The sequence below is a fragment of the Ciconia boyciana genome, chromosome 31, assembly GCF_034638445.1.
Source record: "Ciconia boyciana chromosome 31, ASM3463844v1, whole genome shotgun sequence".
NCBI lineage: Eukaryota > Metazoa > Chordata > Aves > Ciconiiformes > Ciconiidae > Ciconia > Ciconia boyciana.
In genome coordinates, this window is record NC_132964.1 from 389,863 (window position 1) to 413,565 (window position 23,703).

At 61.4% G+C, this 23,703-nt stretch overlaps 1 protein-coding gene and 1 long non-coding RNA gene across 8 annotated transcripts in view; one reads left to right on the forward strand and one right to left on the reverse strand.

Moving 5' to 3' along the window:
* Positions 1-1,703: 1,703 nt before the first annotated feature.
* The window catches only part of DNM2 (dynamin 2), a 34,295-nt gene continuing 12,295 nt past the window's right edge, over positions 1,704-23,703 (reverse strand). The window contains exons 7-21 of one of the 7 annotated variants that reach the window (XM_072848532.1): positions 23,471-23,613; positions 22,691-22,826; positions 22,021-22,088; positions 19,020-19,158; positions 18,298-18,384; positions 17,912-17,982; positions 15,747-15,798; positions 14,840-14,851; positions 9,424-9,537; positions 5,940-6,049; positions 5,403-5,514; positions 4,848-5,012; positions 4,171-4,403; positions 3,777-4,025; positions 1,704-3,339 (exon numbers count right to left, since the gene is read on the reverse strand). In XM_072848532.1, the coding sequence (XP_072704633.1) occupies positions 3,273-3,339; positions 3,777-4,025; positions 4,171-4,403; positions 4,848-5,012; positions 5,403-5,514; positions 5,940-6,049; positions 9,424-9,537; positions 14,840-14,851; positions 15,747-15,798; positions 17,912-17,982; positions 18,298-18,384; positions 19,020-19,158; positions 22,021-22,088; positions 22,691-22,826; positions 23,471-23,613 (1,758 nt within the window). In that variant the 3' untranslated portion in view covers positions 1,704-3,272. Of the gene's footprint in view, positions 3,343-3,776; positions 4,026-4,170; positions 4,404-4,847; positions 5,013-5,402; positions 5,515-5,939; positions 6,050-9,423; positions 9,538-14,839; positions 14,852-15,746; positions 15,799-17,911; positions 17,983-18,297; positions 18,385-19,019; positions 19,159-20,772; positions 20,912-22,020; positions 22,089-22,690; positions 22,827-23,470; positions 23,614-23,703 lie in introns of all 7 variants that reach the window. The other 6 variants (XM_072848530.1, XM_072848531.1, XM_072848528.1 and 3 more) reach the window with 6 other exon arrangements.
* LOC140645228 (uncharacterized) lies at positions 6,976-7,957 on the forward strand. Its single transcript, XR_012039958.1, has 2 exons — positions 6,976-7,238; positions 7,758-7,957. It is a non-coding gene; the product is annotated as an uncharacterized lncRNA (long non-coding RNA).

Here is a 23,703-nt window from a genome sequence, read left to right on the forward strand (position 1 = left end):
GGCCACCCGCGAGGGGAGGGCGAAGGGGGAAAATCCCTTTGGCGAGCGCAGAGTTGCCGGCAACTTTGCCGGTGCGGCGGCGTCAGGCCGGGGCGGTCGTCGTTGATCCGCTAAATCAGGACTTGGGCGCGGCGAGAGGAGCCCGGCCCGGCGCAGGGGCTCCTCGCTGCCCCGGGGAGGGGGAGTTTTCGCGCCGGAGCGAAACGCCCGGGTCCCAGGAGCCCTTTTCCAACCCCGAGGCCGCCGAAAGCCGCGGGGGGAGAGGCCTCGCGCGCCCCCGACGCCTCGTCCTTCGCCCCCGGCCGAAGGCGTCCCGTCGGCTTTGCGGCGGTGGGACGGGGGGGTCGGAGCAGCGGGGCCGGCGAGCTCAGAGCGGCCGGGGGGGCGGGGAGGGAGCGGGTCTCCTGGTTGTAGGAAAAAGAGAAGAAAAAAAAAAGAGCGTTTAGAGAGATGGGAGCTCCCCGGCCCACGGGGAGCAGCCGGTGCCGTGGGGCAGAACCAAGCCCAAAACCGCGCTGCCCGGCACCGGCGCAGCCTCCGGCCCTCGCGCTACGGAAAAAAAATCCCCGTCGGTGCGAGGTCCGCGCCGGAGCAGCGAGTCCCGGAGCTGCCGGCCCGCAGCGGGAGAAGCGCCGGCCGAGCCCGGCCCTCCTCGTCGCGTCGCCCACCGCCGCCAAGGTCAGCGCAGGCGTCCGCCGCGACGGCGGCACGTCCCGCGGCACCGTCCCGTGGGACAAATCCCACCGGGAGAGCAGCCCGGCTCAAAGGCTCGTCGAGATGCGGGGCTCGCCGCGCTTCGGCCGGGCCGGCAGAGGATGGATTCGGGTTGACGCAAATAAGAAAGATTTGGGGGTTTTTTGTTTTGGAGCAGCCGTTAGTGAAATCTTGGTTAACGGAGCCGGGACAGAGACCGGCCGTGCCCGGCGGGGAGCGGGGCTGCGGCTCTTCGGCTGGCGGGGGTGCCGTGACATCCCCGTCCCCTTTTTATGTAACCTCGGGAGGTGGCTGAATCGCACAAGCAGCACGGGGGGCCGGGGGCGAGAGCTGCGCCGGCCCCCGCGGCCCCGCCGCGAAAGCCCCCCTTGATTCGAGACCCCAAAGCCGCCTTGATTGGAGACCCCCACCGGCAATCGGGCGCTGGAGGAAAAGGCAGGAGGGAGGAGGAAAGGGCGAGACCGAAACCACCACGAAGCGCCAGAGACTTTCACCGGAAGATTGGTATTTTTTTTCCCTTTATTTTTTTTTTAAATTTTTTTTTTTTTTTTCCTTTTAGTTCATTACCAGGGTACAGACCGGAGGCACTTACACGTTGGCAAACCGGGGGGAGAGGAGCGGAGCGGGGTGGGTTTTGGCAATGAGGTGAGCGAGGAGGAGGCCCCCGAGCCGCCGGCGGGGAGAGCGGGAAGGGGCAAGCACCGGCCACGGACCGAGGAGAGCGGCCGCGCCGGGGATGCCCCCGGCCCCCCGAAGCCCGGGGGGTGCCGGGCCGGAGCGTCGGCCGAAGGGCCCCGGCCAGCGCGGCAAGCTGGGCTCGTTACTGGATGAACGGGGACGGGTCCCCTCGCTGCCCCAGGGAGGGGGCGATTAAGGCAGGCAGCGCCGCAGCCCCCCTCCGCGCTCCCGGCAGCCAGGCTGGGCCGGGGTCGGTGTTTTTAAAAACCTACATTATTGGGGGGGGGGTGTTGGTGGGGTTTTTTTTGTCCTTTTCCCTTTTTTTTCTTTTTTTTTTTGTTTTTTATACAATTCATACAGTCTGTAAAAATATTTACAACCTCCGCTCGCAGCCAGAGCCCGGCGGGGCGGCCGGCTCCTCGGCGAAGGCACCGTCGTCGAAGGCAGCGGCAGAGCGGGCAGAGGGGGGGACGCTGCGGAGGCGGGGGGCCGAGGCAGGGCTGGCTCGGGGCGTCCAGAGCCAAGCCCCCCTCCTCGCTCCGGCCGTCCTCCCAGATGCGGACCCCCCCCCCCCGGTGCGCCGCAGCCCTTCCCGGGATTATCGGGGGGCAACCGGCCCCTGCCCCGGGAAGAGCCCGTCCTGGGCGGGGGGCTCGAGGGGGAGAAAGGCTCCCTCCTCCTCCTCCTCGGGGCTGGATAATCCGCTGCCGGCGAGGGGCCGCGGTGACAACAAACCGGGAGGGCGCGGAGCTGCCCGGGACGCTGCGGCACGCTCGCCCCGCCGCGGGACCCACCTCCCCGGGCGTTATTCCGGTCTCCTTCCCGGCTCAGGCCGGCTTTGGGCGTCACCGGCGTCGGTCCGCGCCACGGTGGGCGCCGAGCGCGGGGCGAGGGCGGGCGTCGCGGAAGAAATACCTGAGGTTCGCTGCTGAGCCGGCACCTCGCGAGACAAGGACTACCTGGAGAGTCTGCTCCTGCTTTGCGGCGGATTAGATTTATTAGCAACTCGCTATGTGCAGTCCCATCATTTTCCATATATAAATTTTCCTCAAAGCTATAAAAACTGAAATATAAACTATGGTCAAGATTAGCAATCGACTTTCGGGTTTGGGCGAGGAAAACAAAAATCGCTAAGTTTTATATATAATATATTAATACAAAAATTCTGAGGGGAGGGGAGGGAAGAGGAGGAAAAAGGCGGAAGAAAGCGAACAGGCAGGGATCCGATCAGCCTCCACGGCAGCTCCAGGAGACGCCGGGCGCAGCCAAAGGCAGGCGGCAGCCTCCGAGTCGGCCACCTCCGAGCTCTCCCATCCCCGTCCCGGACGCTCGGGCCGTCCCACGGCACCAAGGCCGAGCGCCGGTGCCTGCTGGAGGGCGGGGGAGAGGCGGGGGACTTCTGACAAAGTGCAATATTCAACCCCCAAAAATATAGATAATCCTCCGCGGTTTATTATACAGGGGGGCGGGGGGCAGAGCGGGACTCGGTGCGCCGAGCGCTCGGGGGTTTTTCCGGCGCGGTGCCAGCCCCTCGCACCGTAGTGCCGGCTACCCGCTTCCCGGCTGGAGCGCAGCGGAGGGGAGGGGGTCGCGGAGCGCTGCCCCTCCTTAGCCGACGCCGCCGGTATTTACACGCCGGGACGCCCTGCGCCCGTCCCGAGGAGGGGCCGCGGCGCGCTGCTGGGGACGGGCCGTGGTTACGGCGCTCTGCCGAGCTGATCACAGGTAGGATGGTTTTAAAAACGAGAGATTAGACGCGGGGTTTGGGGTCGGTTTGTTTTTTTTTTTTGTTTTTCCCTTTCCCCCCTCCCCAAAACGGCAAAGGAAAGCGGCAGGCGTGGGGGCAGCCGCTCCGGGAGTCGCTACCAGCCCCTGGGCGGTTAATCGAGCAGGGAGGGCTCGGCCGGTCGGATAATGGTGGGCCGGTTCGGCGCGGCGGGGGGTCTTCTGCTGCAGAGAGAAGGGGAACAGAGGCGTGAGCGTGGGGACGGCGGCGCGAGGTGACCTTGCGGCGGCGGCGGCGGCTCAGCTCGAGGCCGCGTCCCGGCGGGACCTCCGTCCCTGCCTGCCGGCAGCACGCGAGCTCCCCAACCTCCGGTGCGTGCCACGGAGGGACCGGCAACCGGCGCCGATCCTTCTGCAGGGACGAGGGGGAGCGGAAGGGGGGCTCCCGGCCCTGCCACGGGAACCACGAGCTGCCGCCTCCCCTCCCGACCGAGGGGTTTCGCACCTCGGAGGCAGCGGGGCGTTCAGAAAAGCTCAGCCCAAGCTGAGGGTCCAGCCCTGGGGGCAGGAGAGCACCCCACGCCCTCTCGGGAGGGCCGGACGCCAGGGCGAGAGCCTCCCCCGGCACCAGGGGAGCCCGCCGAAACGGGGTCTCTTACCTGGGCACGCCCGGAGGAATGCTGGGGGGGATGCGTGCCGGCCGCGACGGGATCTGAGGAGGGGCTGAGAAGGGGTCGTTATTAGCAGCGAAGATGTTCTGGAGTCCGGGGCGCGAGGGGATGGGGGGAGCCGCGAAGGAGGGTCCCCCCGCGGGGATGGGGATGAGGGGCGGCCCCGGCGTCGGACCCCTGACGGCCGGCGGCCGGCCCGGCGGCAGGATGGCGGAGGGTCTGCGCTGAGGCGGGGGGCTGCGGAGGAGAGAGGGCACCTCAGGGAAGGGAGCGCTGACAGCCCGCAGCCCTCCTTTCCCCCGGGAAAAAACCCCCAAATCCAAGTTATCCCGTCACCCGCCCTGCTGATTCCCGCCGGGCATCCCCTCCGTGCCAAACCTACCTGTGCCCGCTGCTCGTCTGCAGCCACGTGTCGTCCACGGGCGGGGGAACCGGCGTGGAGACGGTGCTGGTGCTGATGTCCCCGATGATGTTGAGGGCTTCTTTCAGGGCGTGGTACATGCGCAGCATGTCGTCCCTCCTCTGCGCCTGGTCGGCCGACTCCTCCATCAGGCTGCTCTGGTCACCGGAGGAGTACAGGTAGGCCAGCAGCTCCGAGTGGATGAAATCCTTGGTCTGAGGAGAAAGGGCGAGCGCAGGTCAGCCCCGAGACACGAAACCCAGCGGGTCGGCAGATGCAGGAGGAGGAGCTGGAGGACCCGAAGCCGCGGAGGCAGCGGGACACCGCTCCCGGCTCTGGAAGGCGCGTGGGGAGCCCCAGCGACTGGGGACCCGCAGGGAGGTTCGGCGTCCCCCGTTTGCTAGAACCAGGCGGGAGGAAAGGCCAAGAAGCAAAGCGCCTTCTCGGCAAAGCCGCTGCCAAAGCAGCTCAAGCACAAAGACGTAAACATTAAGACCCGGAAGATGATCAGATCCCATTGCTGGGTTCCGGCTCGGTGGCGCAGCCCATCCGACTCCTCAGGCCGGAGGGGGTCCCGGCGCGCGCTGCCTGGAGAACCCCGAAATCCCCGGCCCCAGAAGCTCCCCCCCTGCCCGAGGTTCCCCTCCGCAGCCACTCACATTGTTGATCATGAGGTGCATTATCGTCTTTGGCATGAGGTCCCGGATGGACTTGTTGATGATGCCGACGTAGGAGTCGACAAGGTTGCGGATGGTTTCCACCTGGCGCTCCAGCTGAGGGTCCATGGAGAAGGTGTTCTCCTGGGCGCCGTCCTCGTTCTCAGTCTGCTCAGGGAAAGCAGGGCACAAGTTACTGGCGGGATCTGACAGACCCGCAAAGAAACCCCTCTGCTCCACACTTATTCCCTGTCCCTTCCACCTATTTCCATCCTACGCGGATGCTTTTTGAAACAGAGTTTATTTCGTGGCCCGGAACGACTAGATCCATCCGCCGGGCAGCACAAACTAGCGCCGCGTTATAAAGTTCGTCCTCTTCTGCGATACCACGGCATTTTTCCAGGGTATCCGAGAACCTACTGTGACACACCAGGACCCAAGCCAAGAGCTCCCAAGTCTGAAGGCTCCTCTGGCAGCCTCTCCCCGGGCTGGTCTCAGACAGCACCCCTCGGCCAGCCTGCTCCGGGAGGGCTCGGACAAGTCAGAGGGAGTGTTTACTTGGTCTTTCTCTGGGTAAACTCCCGCTCGGAGGAAGGAGGCTTTCCAGCTGTCCACGTCTTCTTGGGAGTCGCAGGCCAGCTCGATCTGACGGAGATCTTTGTACACGTTCCTAGGGAAGAAGGAGCAGAGCCGGGGGTGAGGACCACGGAGGGCGACCGGGAGGATGGCTCGGGGACGGGAGGCTCGGCACAGCACCGGCAAGACCTCCAGCGCCACGAGCCCGCAACACCAGGGAGCCTGACGTCCCTCCAGGACGCGTATCTAAATATTGGCAGCCGCTGCTTCCTCTGGAGAAGTCCTCCCCCACCAGATCACGGACGCTCCTGCCTCGGAGCACGACACCGAAGGGATGGGGAAGCCATCTGGGAGGCACGGCCTGGGGTCTGGACCAGCCGTGACTGAGGCAAGGGCGAAACCATCAGCCCACCGACCACGGAGCGTCTTTGGCAGCGTTTCGAGCCCGGTGAGATCCGCAGGGAGCGAAGGGATCTCGGGAGGTACCTGGGCACCGCCGCTCCTGCTCACAGCCCTTACCTTTGCTCTGTGTTGAAGATGGCAAAGACGTGCTTGTTAGACATAAACCCCTTCTCCACGTCCCTGATTTTCAAATTATCCAAAGGCAACATGTATTTCTTCTCCTTCTCCTGGAAGAGGGGACGAGAGGAAGGGAGGGATGAGAGCGAGCGAGCACAGCGGCGCTTTGCTATTGCTGATCAGACATCCCGAGCAGAATGGAAACCCAGCCCCCAGAAACACAGCGGGGATCGGAGCTCCTGCCACGGACAGGCAGCGATTTCCTCAAGCTCACGCCGGGGAAGGCCCACCGAGACACGCTTTTCGGCTCAGCCCACAGCACGCCGACCCCTGAGCGAAGCCAAGGGCTTTAGCCGGGACGGAGCAATCCGCCTCCCCCAGGAGCCTCCCCCCGAATTAGCAGCCCTCCGGATCGCGGCTCCGGCGCAAGAACGGACCGTCAACCCCTTTCGGTGCTGCTCTGGCTACCCGGCTTCCCTGCCTTTCCAAGGACGCATCCGGCAGCGCCAAAGAAACCACCGGAGAAAGGGATTTGGCCCCTGCAGGTCTGCGGGCAGCTCCAGGACGCTGCCCGACGGCCGCCCTGCCCGCGCCGGAGCTGCCCTCCCTTGGCAGGGGACGCAGCCGGCTCCACCGGAGCCCGCTCCACCGGAGCCCACCCCGCCGCCTCCGCGGGGCCCCAGGAATTTCTCCCCCGGTGCCCGTCCCCGCCGGAGGGGATGGCTGGAAGGAGCCGGGGCCTCGCAGTCTGGCGCGAAGACGGCTGCTGATTTAGGAGGCCGCTCTCCAGCCCCGCCGAGGGGCCACCCAGCCGAGTCGCTGCCGAAACGCCACATCTGGAATTGTTTAGAACAGCTCCAGCTCCACTTTGTCTCCAGATGCTGCGCACACGGTCCCAAAAAGTGACGTTTGCCTTTGTAGAGAGGCCACGAACCCAAAGCCTTCCCCCCCCGCCCCCCTTCCACCGCCGCCCCACACTCCTCCTCATGATTTCCTGAAAAACCCACAACTTTTTTCCAGACTGGATTCGGTTGCAAGGACTTTGCCACGTCAGAAGAGAGACAAAGCAGTTTCCTTTCGCCCATCGGGCTTCTCTCCTTATTAAAAAAACCCGGGAGGGGGAGAAATTAAAAATAAAAGCCACCCCCGTGGATGCCGTGGGAAGCCGGAGACTCCAGCCCAGCCTGCCCAGTGTTCAGACTACCTGTTCAGGAGGGTTTAAAGTTGTACAGTAGTCTGCACATTGGTTAGATCGGGTTTGGCCGAGCAGCACCCCAGCAGCACCCCAGCAGCCGCAAGGTAAGGGGGGAGCGAGCCCGGACTCGGCCCTTTTTGGGGAGATTAAGTAGATTTTGCTCCGACTCGTGGAGGCGGCGTGGTTTGGGGTTTGGTTGGGTTTTTTTTGTTTTCCCTTCGTGGCGTGAATGGGAGGGCAGAGCCGAGGGGGGAGCCCGGCCGGGCAGCGCTCCCCACGCTTCCCACCTTGCAGCGGGGAGGCGAGAGGGTGGGCTGCATCCCCCCAGCATCCCCCCCAAAACCCCAGGGTGCTGGGTGCCGGCTTAGCAGCTCCCGGCGGTTCATTTTTTAACGGCGGGGGCTTGGGGGGTGGTGGAAGGGGGGCAGGGAGAGCTGGGCTCGCAGAAGACAGAGCCTCATTCATCCCCGGCCGGCTGGTTCTCATTACCCGCCGCGGAGGGGCCAGACGTGCCCCCCGAGAGGCCTCCGTGCAGGAAACCAGGGGAGCACCGGCGGGGTCCGAGGAGGGGGAAGCACGCCGGAGGGTGGTTTATCAGCTCAACATGTTTCCTTCTCTTTTAGGAGGCAGATTTAAAAAGAGGGCTGGGGGGGGTGGCCGGGGAAGAGAGGTTAAAATCTGACTCCACGGTTCGGGAGAGACGTTCACCTTTGCAGCTCGCTTGGAAGGTAACGGATGAACAAAGGAAGCCCGGGCTTTACTCTCGCGCCCGATGTCCAGCTGCCGAGCGGCTCCCGGGAAATAAAAGTTGTGTTCACGTCTCCTTTTTCTGACCCGCGTGCTGGGCTCTGGCGAGGCAGCGGCCACACCGAACCCCTTGTGTCCTCCCCAAACACCCTGCAAGCCAGCCCCCCCCCACCGCAGCATCTGGCCGGGAGGCCGGTGACGTAAGGGGAAAGGCGAGATCACGGGCCGATTTTCAGACTGTGGGGGCGGAAACGCTGGAAAATCTGAAATATGAAAGTGGCGCGGCCGAGACCACGACGCCACGGAGGAGATGCTGGCTCCGGCACTCACGCCGGCCCCGGCAGCTCGGACGCGGAGCGGGCAGGAGATGCCGGTCCTGCCGCCGTCCCGTTCCCGAGAGGGTTGAGCCCAAAGAAATGGCTTTGGGTTCGAGCGGTGAAAGGCCTTTTTCAGGCAGGGGGGAGCTACCAGCACCCCGGGGAGCGGGATGTCCAGCCCGAGGGCTGTCCAGCAGATCCCCGGTCACGACAAAGGGGTCCGGGAGCAGCAGCGGCCCCTTCCCAGACACCCAGCGGGGGACAAGAAGGGACCTGGGGGGTCCCGGCCCGCAGAAACGCCGGGAGCAGAGGGAATCGGGTTCCCTCCCCGTGCCTCGGTCTCCCCACGCTCCCAGGGTGGCTCCGGAGCAGGGTCGGTGGCGGGGGCACCGCAGGGGCACAGGACAGCGTGCAATGCCCCCCGCACGCACCCCACCTCCTGCCCGCAGCCCAGCCCCGATCCCGTTTCCCATTTCCCTCCAGCTTCAAGATCTTTCCCGCTGGGGTGGCAGCAGCTCCACCCCGGCGTGGGGATGTGAACCCCGTCAGCAACCCCACGGGGAACGGCTGAGGGGGGGGCTCGGGGCTTGGTGACAATAAACCGACGGTCCCACGGGGTTAAGGACTAAGTTTTCCTTTACCCGCAGCCAAGCCCTGCACGGCGTTGGTGGTTTTCCTTTCCCCAGAGCCAGAACGGAGACGGTTTCCCTCCTGACCACCTGCATTGCTCCTCCGGCTTTGCTGCGCTGAGCCGGTTAAACCGGGAACCAGCTGCTGCCCTGGGTTAGGGGGCTGGGAGGTAAAGGGAGGTCCCTGATCTTTCTTGGAGGTCTTGCAACAAAAGCGATGGGAGACAAAGAAAACCTTCCCCGAAAGAGGCAGGGCACAGGGGGTGCCTGCACGGCACGGCCACCCCGAGGCTCGGCCAGGGCCGGGCAGCTGGATCCCGCAGGACCTCCGCTTGCCAGGGTCTCCTGGTTTATCCGTGTTTGCACAATCCCGAGGCCCGAGGGAGTGTCTGGAGATACGGAATTTGCTGGCTGGGGCTGTGCGGTGTCCGCAGGGCACCCTCCAGAGGAGACCCATGCTCCTGCACGCCAGGAGCCGGACAACGCTAATTAATCCCGGGCGCTAATTCTCATCCCCAGCCCGAGGATTTTCTCACCCGAGCCCCGTGAATCACAGAGCCTCCCCCCAAAGCCCGTCCTTCCCCGCTCCCACGTACCTCCTCGTCCTTGTACCAGGACAACGACTCGGCCGTCAGCACAAACCAGTACTCCTTGGAGCCTCCCTTCATGATGCTGATGTTATTGATGGTCAGCCAGCCTCTGCGGATCACCTGGAGACAGAGGAGCGGTGGTGGGGAGCGGAGGGGAGGAAGGAAGAAGAGGTTACAAGCTACTGTTAAGTCCCTGGAGGAGTTCCCCAGACGGAGAGCGAGGGGAAGTGCTCCTGAGCCCAAAAGCCCACCTAGGCCCTTCACAGAAAGCCCTAGCCTCAGCAGAAGACCCTCAACCAGGCAGATCTCGAGACCCCGTCTCAAAGGTAAGCTAGCAGCACGCGGGGGGACGCCTGGAGCTCTTCCGGCTCCCAAAGCTGGGCGAGAAAAGCAGCGAGCCCTCGCCCACGCTCGCGGGAAGATGCTGCGGCACGGTCAGAGCCAAACCCAACTCCGCAGTAACTCCCCCTCGTCAGCCAGCAGCAGCCCGGCCCCCGCACAGCAGAGGTGGTAGAGAGCAAAAGCTCCGGTGCTCCAACGGGACGAGAGAGGCAGGAATTCCGAGCGTGTCTCGGGTCTAAGAGAGGACTGGAGACGCCTGGGTCTCTGCCGAGGGCTGTTTTGGGGTGTCCCGCACAGGGGTGCTGGTGCCAGCCCGTCCCGAAGGTCGGCACGCGGCGCGGCGGTGCCGGGAGCACCGTGAAAAGCAGACCTCAGCCTCCGTCCCCGCCGTTTCAAAGCCGCCGTCTCGCCGCCCGCAAACAAGGCTAGGAAAGGCCTGCGGAGACTAACCGGGCCCCGTCAGCTGGGGCACGTTCCCAGAGCATCGACCAACTTACCCAGTCCAGCAACTACCGGAGCAGCTCTCCCCATCCCTGTTCTGCTCAGGGTCTCCGCGGGCACGTGCCCTCGCCGAGCGCGGCCAAGGCAGCCCTCAGCCCCATTATAACCGAGGAATGCCGTGTTTCCCACCCAAACCCACTCCCCGTCTTGTGCGTTGCCCCCTACCCCAAAGCAGCCTCCCCACAGGGCAGCTCCTCTGGCCTCCTCGCAGGCAGGGCTAGCCGGCAGGTCTTGCCGAGCTCGTAGCCCCCGGTGAAAGGCTCCCTCGCAGCCCCCCAGACGGACCTCGCAAGCAACACGTAGCAGCAGCCGCCGGCGATCGGGGCAGCAGCAGCGCTGAAGCGAGATTGCCAAAGCCTGACGTTGCAAGCAGCAGTTTCTCACGACACAATGCACGAGGACCACGCTGACCGGAGCAGGCGGGAGCATTCCCTGTCCTCAATCAGCCCGGGAAGCTACCAGCCGACCGTTATCTCCATCCCGGCATTTGTGCTCTCTCCCAGCGCCGGTGACGAGGAAGCTCGCACGATGCCGTAGCCGGTCCCTGCAGCTACCGCACAGCAGAGCCCTCGCTAGACTATCCCACACGTCTTGGCACCGTCAGAACTAGAAGGGAACCCCCCTGCTGATGCCAAGGAGCATCCGGGAGCCTGTAACGGCTTCCCCGAGACAAAAGTCCTCGTGGAACCACTCCACTGTCACTGGGTCCCCACCGGGACACCTCTGCCTGCTGGAAAACATCGTGAATTTATCAGAAACGGCTCGCAGCCGCCAGAGCGGGCAACGGAGATGTGCTGGAGGCTGGAATCGCTCCTAGCCTTGAGTCCGGACAAGCCAGGGCTGGACCGGGACTAGCCAGCGTGCCGCTCGGCCGAGCAGAGGGTCAGACCCTGCCCCAGCTGCTCCCACCATGAGCGGGGCAGCAGATTGACTTCCACCGGCCGCACGGCCACCATCTTCGGGACAGGCCGGGAGTTTTCTAAGAATTTCAAATGCAGGCAAGATTACGCTCTGCCCGGCGGGGTTCCTCCATTGTTCTGGGAGCTATTGTACGGAGAGGAGGGTCACCGCGGCTCGGCACAGACCCCAGGGCTGCGGCAGAAGCCTTTAGACCGAGCTGTGAGTCTCTCTCCCTAGCAGGGCTGCAGGGGAGCGGCATTCTTCTCACCCTCACCCCCGCGGTTTTACTGCGGAGCTGCTATGCCGCTCCGTGAGCTGCACGGCAGGGCCACGCTGCGCTTCCAGCTGCAAACGACCCGCTCCCAGGTAAAGAGGGGGAACGGAGGGTCCCCAAACCTGGCCGCTTCTGCTGCATCGCCCCATCCGGTCGAGACTCTGCTCTGGAGAGGCACCCAGGCACCGGAGGCAGAGGGCCAGACCTCCCCGGGGCAGGAGCTGCCTCGCAAACAGCAACGCCGACCGCTGCTAGAGACCTGCAAACTGCGGGAGAGCTGCCCGACAAGCGCCCGCTCCTGTAGGACCTGCTACGTTCAGGGAGAGCCCAGCCGAGCTGGGAGGTAGCACAGCACGTGAACCCCCCCCGGTCAGCAGCCTGGCACCCACACGCACCTTCCCGGTACGGGAGCGGTATCCTGCGTCACGGGATGCTTTAGGTGCCCTGCGCCGAGCATCCCGGTAGCAGGAGAGACTCGGCGGCAGCTCGGCAAAGCCGGTGCCCCCGGGCCGCGGCTTTTCTACCCCAGCGCTTCACAGGGGTTAGTACCACCACACAGGTTAGTAATGGGCAGACGTGGGGAAAATGCATCTGGGGGGGTTGATTCAAGTCAGTCCAAAGCATGGATGGGAGGGAGAACGAACAACCCTTGCGGTTAAGCAGAGAAGAGTCAGACACGAGCGAGATGCAGAGTTTGTTACGGCTTCTACGGGAACCAGCCCTGAGCAGCCGCACTCGAGACCAAGGCAGGGCTTTAATCTCAACGCTGGGATTAAGCGGGTAGAAACGGAGCCAGCGCCAGCCCTTTCGTGCCGAGGCTTTTCCGTGCGCTGCTGGGGAACCGACCGAGGGATGGGGCTCGGGCCGCTCTCGTTTTCGGACTGCTCAGGTGGCTGCCGACGTAAAAGCCACGACAAAATCCACTGTGTTAGGCACAGACAAAGCTCGGTGCGCCGGCGGGCACAGGCAGCTAGAGCTAAAACTTAACTCATACAGATTTTTCTGGCGAGGGGAAGGAAGGAGCCCTGAAATTAAGACGGCAGAGGTTGTCAGATTAAAGATTTCATCTTCTGATTCGCTCTGGCTTGTTCGAGACCCCGCTTCGCATTGAAAAAAAACCATCTCTGAATTTGAACCAAGGCTGGTTTTAAAGGAACAGAGGGAGGAGGGCGGGAGATGGAGCAGTTGAGAGGATCGGGGACAAGGGAAGGGCAGAGGGAAGAGGTTCAGCAGCAAAGCAAGCCCTGCGAGCCGGGTTAGAGGCTCTGGCAGGTGCTGGGACAGTTTTGGAGGGGACTGTAAGGAACAGGGAATCTGCCTTCAGGGCCCGGGGATGGAGAGAGGGCCCGTGTAGCGTAGAGGCAGCTGGAGTGTTAGGGAAAAGCCAGGATTTGATTTCTTTTGCTAAAGGGAAGAGGAGGGGAGGGCACCCTGCAGGGCCAGAGACACCCCAGCCGTGCAGCGGCTCGAGGCAGGGCCCGGAACGCCTCTTCCTCTATCCCCAAATGCAGCTCGAGGAGGAGGAGGAGAGAGGAAGGCTGGCACCGAGCAGCGCGGCGGAGAGCCCAGAAGAAAGTTCCTTTAAGACCGACCGATAGTGGTGAGAGCACCGATGGTTTTAGTTCTCGTAAGCCGGGCAAGCGTCCCCTGCAAGAGGGGCTCCAGAGCTCTGCCCGGCTCCGAATCAGAAGCAGCCCGGCACCGGGCTGGCGCCTTGAATCCTTAATTGTCAGATCTCCACCTTCCCGTCACCCAGCACGATCACGTCCGCACAGCCAGTGATGGGAAAGCGGCCCTGCACAGAAATCGTCGTGTGGGAGGCAAGAGACGGGCCCTTCGGGGGGTTTCCTTTGTTTTTGCAACAACATCTGGACGGTGCTAAAAGAAAATGGAAGCGTCTGAACAGTTGGAAGAGACGGGAAATGGGCACGGGGCCCTCGCAGACTGTCGGAGCTGCGGACGCGGTCGGTAAGTCACAGGGTTTCGCAGAGCAGAAGGTACGAACCTTCCCGGGAAGAGCGGGACGGGCGCTGCCTGCGCTGCGGCAGGGCGGCTGCCTCGCCACCGCATCCCTCCGGCTGCCGTCCTTTCACTGTAACTGGGCTAATTACAGCAGCCTCATAAAATCCGTTTTTGAGATAAGAAAGCATCCAGCGCCCGAGCTGCAGCCGCTTTTTCATGGGACTGTGCGATGGGAGGTGGCCGACTCCAACTTTCTGGCTTTATCCACCAGCCCGGCGCCCATCCCCAGCTGCAGGAGCCAAATTATTTTCCCGGCTTCCTTCCCCAGGGAGACACTCAGGTGCTGAGGCCACCCCCAAGGGACCAAGGCAGTATCTGAGCCTTTGGAGATGAAGCCCACGAGGCTGTAAAGCCCAAACCAGCGGTTTGGAGATCGCTTCCCTCTCAGACACTTCCATTTTCTCGGACCGCCGGCACGATGCTCGGCTCCGAGCCCGGAGCAGCGGGGTCAGGACCCCCCACCCCCCACCCCACCGCCCCCAGAGGGGATCTCTCGACCGCAGACAGGGAAACTCTCTTCCATGCGGAGAAAACGAACGCCCTCCACCTCCCCAGAAGTGAGTACGCTTGAGGAAAACCTCTCTGCTGGCTGAATAACGAGGCTTGAAGCAGCTGATGGTCACCCAAAGTTTGCCTCCACCAGCTGCTAACATCTGGGAGCCGAGGCGCCTCAGAAGAAGAGGGCTCCTTGCCGGATTTCTGCACCAGCCGCGCAGCGTCCTGACGCCGCGGCCGGCATCGGTAAATCCGTTGGCAGCCGGTGCAAGGTCGGGACCCAACCTCAAGCCCAAAAAAGGCAGCTTGGGGGAGATAACGCGCTCCAGCCCCACGGGCAGCTGCTGGAGGCCGAATTCCTACCTGCCCTGCCTGCCCAGCACGCGGGCAGAGGGACTCCCCTGCTAAGGACCAGCTCCTCCCCTGCCCTTGCCACCACTCGATGGGAACCACGTCCCACCACGGCAGCAGGCAGCTCTGTGCTAAAACCCAAAGATTTGGGCTTCTTGCTTCCCGAGGGCCAGTAAAACCGGCACTCACACCCTGAATCCCAGTATCCAGCTCCCAACGAGTACAGGCAGACGTCAGGCAGCGCCGACAGCCCGACGGCTGTGGCACGGGCAGGGATCAGCCCCGAGCCCTTTTTTTTTGGCCGTGGGAAGAGCCCAGGCGTGGGGATGAAGGGGACAGACCGACTTTCCATCTCTGGACTAAGCCCACGGAGCCCGCGTGCTTCCCCTCGGGGAATCCTGTCCTTCCTCTGCCACCAGCGTACTCAATTCTGGGAAGCGAGAGGCGTCGTTTTAGGTTCGAAAGGTCTTTTCTGGCAGGGCCACGTCCATCACTGGGTGTCGTCTACCAGCACTATCACGCTATGTGGGTACTTACCAGTATCTCACCCTTTAGGTGCGCAAAATTAAGGGGGGGGAAAAAAAAAAGCAGGACAAGGAGACAGAACAGTGAAGAAAAACAAAGTGATGGAAGGGAGAAGAGAGCAGGAAGCACAAAAATGGTAGGAAAAAGCAGAAAAACAGCAAAAGAAAAACAGTTACATGCTATTAATTATAATTTTACAGTGTTAATATTTCATTACATTCTTTCCAAACAAGAGGCAATGTCTGCATTAGGTACTGCAAGACCTAACACCATGCAAGGGGGCACTTCCAGTCCTGCTCTCAGTCATGCACGCCGGATAGCAAACACCCTCTCGGAAGCGGGGGGCTGCATGATGAGACAGAACTGAGGCTGACACGGCTGCCGGCTACGTCCCTGCGCTCCTCTTGGTCCCCGTTCCCTCCGCCCCCCGCCCCGGAGGGCTAGTCTGGGCCGACGGGGGCAGGACCAGGCCGTCAGGCCAGAGCCTGCCCCACGTCAGAGCACGGGGCTCCTCCAGCGGCGCGTGCCAGCCGGCTTGTCCCGACTCCCGCTGCTTTTGGATGAGCTCCTGCGGAGCAAACGCTCCCGCTCCGTGAGCCGGAGCTGCGTCTTTCCCATCTCCAACCCCAGTGTGAAATATCCCCCAGGGAAGGATTTGGTGGATCACCTCGAATCCTTGCTTTTAGACGAGCTCCTGCGGAGCAAACGCTCCCACCCTGTGAGCCAGAGCTCCGTCTCTCCCGTCTCCAACCCCAGTGTCAAATACCCCTCGAGGAAGGAGTTTGTGGATCAACTCGAATCCCGATTTCAGAGCTGCGAAACGCAGCTCCGGGTTGTTCTGATGACTGCTGGAGCGGGATCCTGGAGAGCTACCTCTGCCCCACGCGATGAGGGAGGACCGGGGAGCCGGCGGCCGTACCTGATTCGGGATGGCTCTTTTCTTGTTCGTCTGGGTGTTCCTTTGCTGCGCGCTGAAATAAAAAGAGCAGCTTTAGGCAGGGAAGGCAAAGCAAAGCGACGAGCCCTCAGAGCCCACGCGGCCACGACACGTTTCCCACCCGGAATGCTGTCAGGAAGAGCTGAGTCCAAAGGGGAAGCCCGACACGTAAAATTCAACCGAGCCCACCCGGACTCCGTGCTGCCGGCACGTTGCGATGCGGACAGAGGAGCCCCTTCCAGCGTTGCCCAGGACTGCACGTACACGAGGCCGCGGTACCGAGGGAGGGGGACGGGGCTTTCCAACCCGGAGAGCCGTCTCTCCTTCCTTACAGTCCGTAGCTGCAGGCATTTACAAGCCTGCCTTGTTCCAGAGGGGCAAGGTTATAACTCGCAGGAGAGGAAACACCAAGCAGATCAGCAGCGGTTGCCGATTCGAAAGGGGTTTCTGTCTGTGAACCCAGCCGAGCCGATGCACCCCTACCACCGCAAGGCCGATAACCAGAAGGACTCGTCTCCAGAAACGCCTGCAGCCTCCTAGTTCCCCCCCCAGGTTGGAAAAGAGCATACCTGCACCAGAGGGAAAGCTACCTGTCTCTCCTGAGCAACCAAAGAGACGAGGGGCGAGGTGCGGGACGTAACCGTTAGTCAGGAGCAGGAACAAAATCCATGAAAACAGTTAGAATAACGCCGGGACACCCCACGGAGCAGCAGTTTACAAGCACAAAGGGGGTCCCTGCCCCGGGGAAGGTGACTGCGGGACCGCACCGACAGCAGCCACCGTCCCTCCGACCCAGGATGTCCCCGACCTGCCGGCTGGGGGAATTTGGGAGATCGCTCTCTGCCTGCCCTGATCCTCACGGTTCCTCCCTAAACCCTCGGGACACAAGGCGAGCCGGGCGCCCGGTCTGAGCCAGCCCAAGCGTCGTGGCATCCCGGAGGGGAGCGGGGAAGCCGTGCCGTGGCTGAGCTCCACTGCAAGCGCAAATCCAAAGCAGAGCGTGGAGGAGAAGCCTCTCCAGCTCTCATCAAACGTCCCTCCAGGCTGCGGGGGGGGACACACGGTGCAAGCGGGGCTGCCCCAGGCGCTCCGGGACATGCTGTGTGAGCGGGTACCCACCCTGTCGTCATGTGCTGCTCAGTGTAACAGCTGGGGAGTGGGAGAGTTTCAGAGGAGTCCGGAGGAAAGAGTGAGATGACGGTTCAAAGGAAAAACAGGAGAGATTAGGAGAAGAGGAAGGAACTGCGAATGAAGGTGAAAAGCAGAGACATAAAAAAAGGGGGGGAAAGAGAAAACAAGAGGAAGACTATGTGAATTTAAAGAGGAGGAGGTGGGGTGGGCTCTGGCTGAAGACAGTGACGAGCTCCGGGCAGAGCCGCTCGCCTCCGCTCTTTCTGCGCGGGGACGCCTGAGCTGGACCTCTGGGCGCTTCCAAAAAGTTATCGCCCGGTTTGGGGCTGCGCCGATGGCAAACGCTAGCCATCCCCTGGACGAAAGGCGAAGCTGAGGGGAGACAGACTAACAGGAGAGCCCCCCTCTTGGTCCTGGCTTCGCCTGCCTGGGCAGAGCGTTACAAGGGACGAGCTCAAAGGATGGGAGACATTTCTGCTCCGGTCCGACAGCTCCGCTGGGACAGGACGAGTTATTTCACCTTCCCTTAGCGTGCCCGGGGGGCACGGAAAATGCCCACGTCTCTGCTGAAGGGCAGCAACAGCCTTAATTACCTTAATTCATCATAAGCGCTCCTGCGAGCGGGCACTAAACATTCATGTCTGAGGCTGAACAACCCGGCTCCAGCTTTTCACGCTCTCGGCCCTAACGAGCAGCATTAACAAATCCTGCTTCGGGCTAAAGCCTGAGGTCCCCAGGGCAGCTCAGATCTCTCCAGGCCCTCAAACGCTGGCCAGGTGGCAAGCAGAGAAGCGGAGCTCCCGTATCCCAGATCTGAGAGAACTCGGGTGCAAAAGGTGCCGATACGGTTTTGGTGAATGACGTCGGGACGGGGGAGAGTCCTCCACCAGTTTTCACATCGGTGACCCTGGAAAGGGTAACGGAACCCGCACGCCTCCTCTGCAAACCGGGGCAGGACCACGAACCTCATTTATAAAAAGAGTTTTGAGGACCCATCCCAAAAGTAAACGACTTACTTGGCAAATCCAATGAAGTCTTCGTGGTTAGTGTTGATGTAAGAGAGCTCGATGTCAATCAGCAGGAGAATCTGGAAGGAGGTTTACACGTCGTGAGTCCCGCAGGGAGGGCTGCACGCCCGCGGCCCCGGCACTGCTCCGGCAGAGCTGCCAGGGAGCCCCAGGGTTGCGCTCGGGGACGTGGGTGACCGTGCAGGGACGCCGGAGCCGCAGCACCCCGCATCGCTGCCGCGAGAGGGAGCTTTGGGATCACGAGTGGGGAGATGCCGGTGGCCGGTGCAAGCAGCGGCTGCTGCGGAGCACGGCCAGGGCTCGCTTTGTCCTCGCACCCAGCAGCTTGGCTTTCCCCCCGCTCTCTAGCCGAGCCGAAGATCGCGTGAGCTCACCTGGTCCTTCGTTTTGCCTTCCCGTTCCCTGATGTGAGTGGTAACGATCCTCTCCGTCTCCTCTCGTAACCTGGGGTAGGAACCAAGCTGAAAAGAAAGGGAGAAGGCCGGGGAAAAACCGCTGCTGATGGGACCGTGGCAGCCTCCGGCTCTCAGCGCCGAAAGCCAGCGACAGGAGACGCTCACGAAGGGGACGGGGGACAGAGGGGACTGAGCCCCAGTTCTGCCGGGAGGACACAACTGGGGCTCAGGGGTGGAAAAAGCGACAGACTTGATTCTCTTCACTACAGCCGACAAGATCAGCAGAATCCCCTTCCCGGGGGCCTTGGAAGCAACGCCAAACACACGAAGCCAGATTTTTTTGTTCCCGCCCTCGGACCCCACGGCTAAGCAGATCCGGGTTTTCGTGGCACGAAGCGCGAGCTACGGCTAAGCGAGGCAAAGGAGGTGGGATCTCGGCAGTGCGAGGAGCGTTTTTAGCCTTTTGCTGTTACGGGGGCGAGCAAACACCTGTGCAATATGTCTCAGCAGGACCCGTGCCGCGAAGCCGAGTTAATGCTACGTCTATATTTGCCGGCATTTCCGACAAGCGTCGGGGTGTCAGAAGGACACGGCGTCCCCCCAAAATTAGCGACAAACTCATTTTGGTCGGCTGGGTCCTGGGAGCAAATATATTCCAGATGTTCAGATTAGACAAAAAGGGATGAATTAAGACCCGTTACCTTTTCGGCACACTTTTTAATGACCGTGGCCAGCTCTGAGACCACCAGATCAACACACTTCAAACTGGGCTCTTTAAGCTTTACAATCTGTTTTTTCACTATGGCTTCAAAGGCCATGTCGGGCGTGAAGAGCCCCGTCCTGCATCATGCAGAGAGCGAGAGCGAAACACCAAGTGGAGTGCAGGGCGGGGAGGGAAAAATAGCAACAAAGACAGAAAAGAAAAGAAAAATGAGATTTTTTTTTTTAAATTAAGGTTAGTAACGTGCAAAGGAAAAAGCTGCAGCGCCTGCCTGAGAAATTCCTTCGCGTCTCTCGGAGCTGTTGGGGCGATCGGTCCCCCCTCGCTCCCCTGCGTCTCGCAGGTGGCACGGGCAGGCTCAGCCCCGGACCCCAAACCCCCTGCGGCGTCGGGGGCTGTTTCACTGATCCGAGGGGTCTCGCCTCCGCGCGTACGGGATGGCAGCGCTGCCTGAGCGCAGGAAAAACCCCGGCGAGGCTCCTGGCTTCTCTCTAGCCTGGATTACTCAGACCCAGCTCTAGGAAAACGCTGAATTTCAGCTCAGCTTTGGGGTGAGAGCCTCCCCGACTATTTGAGACAGAAGGAATTTCGGCAGGAAGCGCTGGCTTCTTCACGTCACCCGGATCACAGTCAACCACGCTGGAAACGAAAGAGAGCGGAGAACTCCTGACCCGCCGGCAAACCCCCACCGGTCCTACCGCTTACAGAACCAGGTCAGCATTTAAACTGCTCCGCTCCACAAAAGCACTCTGGGTAGCAAACACCGCGGAAACTTCCACGTTCTCGCCTGTACGCGGCCAAATTTATTAATTTTTTTTAAATAACGTGAGCACTGGAAGGAGAGAGGAGCTGGTTTTTCCTGCCCTCTTTAATGCGTATCTTTTGGTGCTACCAGAACGAGGTTAAAAAAAAAGAAAAGTCACTCCGAGAAGCTGGTTATTAAATATGGAAACGGCCCGTTTATCCAGGGCCCTCGCACAGCTTCAGGGTAATTAACACTTCCACCGAAAAAAGACAATTTTTTCTGGGGGGGAACCTTTTGAAATGCAAATGTGCTTGTTATCAAGCAGCTTATTAATTGCAGCCACTGAACTGCAGGATTTACAGGCACGCCACCAAACCGTTTGCCGGAATCGCCGTCCCCGGCTTTCGCTTCCACGTTCCAGGGATTCCCAGAGTGCAGCGGAGCAGCAGTTTAAATTACAGCTTGAGACAACACGTGCTAAGAGCGGTACCAGGATCCAAGAGCAGCCTGCCCACCTCCTACCGGGAGCAAAGCCTCGGCAGCACCCCCTCTAACCTGCCGCCGCAGTCAGGGCCCGGAGAGCCCCTCGCCGCGAGAGCCGTGCTGTCCCCGGGAGGGCGACAGACGCGGGAAGCCGAGCGTCTCGTCGAGCGTCCCCAGAAATCCCGACCCCGTCCGTCGGGATGCCCGGGAGGCTCAGGGACCCTGCCAGCACTCGAAGCGCTGGGTGAGGCGTCTTTGGCATCCTCGACTCAAGGACCGGCCCATCTCCTCAGCCGAAGGCAACAGGGAGGACTCCGGGTTAGGAGACACGAGTCAAAGCTCAGAAATACCCAATTTGCTTAGGGGGCTCCCAGATTTTATTTATTTTTTTAATTTTTTTTTTTTTTGAGGGGAAACCAGGCAAGGCAGGCAGGTTAGAGCATCGCTCCTGCTTCCCCATCCCACTGGTAGGAAGGGGCTGGATTGCCTCCAGCCGGTTAAATACCTTACTGGTACACTGTCTAACTGTATTGATTAACTCCTGAATAACGAGGTCGACACACTTCAGACAAGGCTCTTTCAGCTTCACCACCTGCTTTTTCACAATGGCCTCGAATGCCAAGTCTGGGGTGAAGAGCCCCGTCCTACAGGAATCCGCAGGCGGGGCGAGAGGGCAGAGACATGGCAGAGAAAAAAACAAAATGGGTGATCAGGTTTGGAGGCGATCGGCTGCGTCCTGGAGAGCAATTCCCTCCCCAGCGCCGTGAGCTGGGGCGGCCCCGGTCCTGGATCCACGGCATCGCTGAACCCCGCTCTTCCCCCCGCCGTTGGGGCTGCCACAGCCCCTCAGAGGGGACGGGGTGCCGGCACCTCCGTCCCCCCACCTCCTGGTAGCACCCTCCAACCCCTCCAGCACCTCGAATTAGGGTGCTACTCCCCCCACAAACGGGAGCGAGAGAGCCCAGGTGCATCAGGACTGCAAGGAAATGGGAATTAACCTTTTTGGGGGTGTTTAGGGAAAATGGATACACCGCCAGCAGGTCGAGTGACTCCTGCGGACAGCGTCAAGGCAAAGAGAAGAAACTCGACATTCCTCTTTTCCCATCGCAGCACCAGGCCAAAGGAGAGCGGGCCTGGCAAGCGGAGGACTTGCATTTAAGGCCGTTCCTCTTTGGGGTCCCCAATTCCCCCGACAGGTCTGTGCTGGACGGGCTGAGCAGCACCCAGGCGAGACGCACCGCTCCCCAAGGAGGCAACTCACCCCCAGCACGCACCTCCAGCCAGGACCGGACCCCTCTTTTAGTGAGAAGGTTTAACTCACGTTCCCTACCTTTCTCTCAAGGTCATTTCTTCCCCCGCTTACGGGAACGTAAGAGGAAAGATAAAGGTTATTTTAGTGGCTGAACTGAAGGCACGAGGGGAAATTTTTCAGCTCAGCATCTGTGTTGCGGCCTCCCCCGGGTTCTGCAGGGCGCTAGGGGAGCGGGGCAAGCCCGACTGCCAGCCGAGAGCGCTCGCTACGCTGGAGTGCCACACGGGGTGGCGGAGTTTCCCCTTTAACTCCCTCTAAAAGACAAGGAACGTCCATTTTCAGCAACGCTGGTCTCCACGCGACGCCGGACGATGAGCTGACAGCGACAGGCATCACCTCTCCCTCGGCAGGAAAGCTCCGATCACGCACACCCCGCGGACCAGGCTTACTGATCTACTCTAAGGAGAACAGGATCCGTGACCGCGCCGCTCCGATACTTGCCTCACACCGTGGATGTTTTTAATTGCATAACTTATTTCTCGCCTCAAGTCCTTCTCGTCAAACTCCATCTGAATAGGGAAGAAAGCCACCGTCAGATTTTTACAGCAAGCACCTTCCGGCAGTCACGTGGGCGTGCAAGCGGGCTCCTGCTTCAGCCCTTCTTTTGAAGCATCGCAAGAGGCAGATGCCTGCCTGAAGCACGCATCGTCTCCGGCCCGTGAGGCACTTCACAAGCAGGTTCAGAGGCTGCTCTCTGTGCTGGCCAGGCTGGCTGGCTCTCTGTGGTTTACTTATCTCAAATCTCGAGGTCTTGCCAGTACCCCAGTTTGCTATCCTTCTCCCTGCTCTGCAACCTCCTCCTTGCAAGCCCAGCGCTTAAGCCAGAGGTCAGGCCTCGCCACCCAGAAACGATAGCCCACTGCGTCCACCGAAACACGCGGCCGACTCTAATAAAACATCCCCTCCTCAGTAAACACCTCTGCGCGCAGGGAAGGGAAAGGCAGCCAGGCGCTGAGGGACTGCCGGGGCTGAGCTGGGCTTCTGCTCCACGCGGATGTCACGGCTGGGCCAGGGGGAGTTCAGCCCATCCCAGCCACGTGCTGCTTTCTGCAGGAACAGAGCCTGCCCGACACGATCCACGCAGCTCGCGCGCTCCCCAGGCCCGCTTTACCTTCACTAGCTCGAAAGGAAATCGCTCGTGGAAAATGCGATTGATTCTGGCACCCCCGGAGAGCTCGAGTGTGTCCACCTGGTCTCCTGAACCTTCGATTCGCTTCTCAAAGTCCACACCGAACTGCTGGACCATTCTGTGGAGAAGCGATGGGATTAAACGGGTGCCAGCTGGGTACGATGGACGGACAGACACCCAGACTGCCTCCTACAGCCAGCACCACCCCACCAGCTCTGCTTCAGCTAGTCAGGGCTGCGTAAAAGGTCTCCCGATTCCCTCTGCTGGAGTCGCAGAAGCAAAAACCTCCCTTTTGCTGTAGTCTACAGAGCACGTGGGCAGGTCAAGGACGGACGCGAGCCCTCCTTTCTAATCCTGAGACCCAACTGTTTGCTTTAGGACAGGCAGGTCAGGGACGCAGAGCACAGCGGGCGCGAGACGCTAATTCTTGCCTGCAGAGATGCTCAGCGGGCATTTCTGGGCGAGGCTTTCCTTGTCCTTCCCAGCAGCCTGCCAGACAAGCGCCGGAGGACACAGAATCTCTCCTAGGTGCCAGCTTAGCACCGTTGGAGCTGGCAGGGCCGTCTGCCAGCACCGCTCATTCCCGGCGATGGGGCTATTCTGGGCTCTTCCTTGGAAGAAGCCACCGGCTGAGATAAACGAGCCTCGCATGAAGAGCGGAGCGAGTTTCTTTCTGTGCCAGCAATGTTTCTGGCTGGGAGAGGTGAATCTCCTCCGCCAGGTGAGGCACCGGGAACGCAGCACGGAGCGAGAGAAACCTACTGTAACAAAGCTTTGGTTTTTCGCGTGGGGTCATCGGGGCGGAAGTTCTTGTACTCCTCAACCTCCTTCTCCAGGGAAAGCAGCTGACTCTGAAGTTTGCTGCGCAGCGAAGGCAGCGTCTCCCGAATGTGGTTGGTCAGTTGCTGCAAAAGAATCGAGATAACTGAGACGCCCTCCTCTGCACCAGACCGGCCGCAGGAACATCGCTTTTCCCCCAGAGATAAACACCAGCA